The following is a 1,722-nucleotide window of genomic DNA, read 5'->3' as shown; positions in this document are numbered from 1 at the left end:
GTTTATATATCCTCGGTCGTTATGTTGGGTCGTTCTGATTGGCGGAGAAAGAGTGCGCTTTTCCCGCCACTTTCAAAATCGGGTTCCATGCCTTACTTAAGTTGAAACCCTCGTCTCTGTTGAAGTTTTTCTTGGAGAGTCGTATTTCAATTGCCTCCTTGGTGAGACGATCCCAGTAGCCGCTGGAGTGGCAGAGCATTTTGGTGTTTTCCCAGCGAATCGCGTGGTCGAGATTGATGGCGTGCTCCGCAACCGCCGATTTCGATGGTTGGCACAGCCGGAGATGACGCTTATGCTCTTTGATTCGGGTCTCGATCGTTCTTCCCGTTTCACCGATATACTCCTCACCACACTCGCATGGTATGCTGTAGACACCAGGCAATTTCAGTCTTGCAGGGTCTTTGGCACGGACTAAGACTTGTCTTAGTTTTTTGTGAGGCAGATGCACTGTCCGTATGTTGTGTTTATGAAGAATGCGCGAAATCTTGCCGGATACCGTAGAGACGTACGGCAGGTATGCGTTGGCCAACGGTTTCCGCTCTTCTTCATGTGTCTTCCTTTTTCCTTCAAATTCCCTTTTCAGGGCCATGGAGATTTCTCTCGAGCTATAACCATTTCCACGGAATGTCTTCTTCAGATGTCCGAGTTCTGCAGGAAGGCTTTGTTGGTCGGAAATGACTTTGGCTCTATGTAATAAAGATGAAAGAACCGCTGATCGTTGTGCTGGATGGACCGATCGTTAGCGCCATTGGCTCGCCAACCTATAATCTTGCCAGACATCTCACAGGCATTCTAGCGCCCCACGTCGGAAATTGTGGACATCACGTGAAAAATTCCGCTGACTTCGTCAAAATCCTTGAGGGCATCTACCTTAATCCATCGGACATCATGATCAGCCTGGACGTAGTGTCATTATTCACCAGAGTGCCACTCCATGAAACTCTGTCTCTCCTAGAAAAGAAATTCGACGCCAACACAGTGAAGCTCTTTCACCACGCGTTTACTTCGACTTACTTCACCTTCGACAACTGTTACTATGAACAGAAGGACGGCGTGGCCATGGGATCCCCACTTTCTCCGGCCATCGCCAATTTCTTCATGGAAGATTTTGAGGAGCATGCACTCAACTCGGCTCCCCTCCGGCCAAAATACTTTTATCGCTACGTGGACGATACCTTTGTCATCTGGCCACATGGGGTTGACACCCTGAAGCCTTTTTTGGACCACATGAACAGCCGACATCCGAACATCCAATTCACTATGGAATCAGAGAAAGAAGGAAGATTGCCATTCCTTGACATATTGGTGCAAAGGAAAGAAGATGGGAGTTTGAGCCAATAGAAAGAAAGAGTAAAGCCATAGAAAGTCGACTCACACCGACTTATACTTAAACGCAAGAAGTCACCACCATCCAGCACAACGATCAGCGGTTCTTTCATCTTTATTACATAGAGCCAAAGTCATTTCCGACCAACAAAGCCTTCCTGCAGAACTCGGACATCTGAAGAAGACATTCCGTGGAAATGGTTATAGCTCGAGAGAAATCTCCATGGCCCTGAAAAGGGAATTTGAAGGAAAAAGGAAGACACATGAAGAAGAGCGGAAACCGTTGGCCAACGCATACCTGCCGTACGTCTCTACGGTATCCGGCAAGATTTCGCGCATTCTTCATAAACACAACATACGGACAGTGCATCTGCCTCACAAAAAACTAAGACAAGT

General features: G+C 47.4%; 1 protein-coding gene across 1 annotated transcript; it reads left to right on the top strand.

Moving 5' to 3' along the window:
* Positions 1-699: 699 nt before the first annotated feature.
* Positions 700-1,341, top strand: LOC124167666. Its single transcript, XM_046545649.1, has one exon. The coding sequence runs from the start codon at positions 700-702 to the stop codon at positions 1,339-1,341; it is 642 nt and encodes a 213-aa protein (XP_046401605.1).
* The last annotated feature ends 381 nt before the right edge of the window (positions 1,342-1,722 follow it).

This window comes from Ischnura elegans, chromosome 11 (genome assembly GCF_921293095.1).
Source record: "Ischnura elegans chromosome 11, ioIscEleg1.1, whole genome shotgun sequence".
Classification (NCBI taxonomy): Eukaryota; Metazoa; Arthropoda; class Insecta; order Odonata; family Coenagrionidae; genus Ischnura; species Ischnura elegans.
Note: the sequence above shows the minus strand (reverse complement) of the source record. Positions and strands in the feature narration are given on the sequence as shown.

What these genes read in the sequence shown, in the direction of transcription:
- LOC124167666 (XM_046545649.1), top strand. Translation starts at nt 700, where the DNA reads ATGAAAGAACCGCTGATCGTTGTGCTGGATGGACCGATCGTTAGCGCC.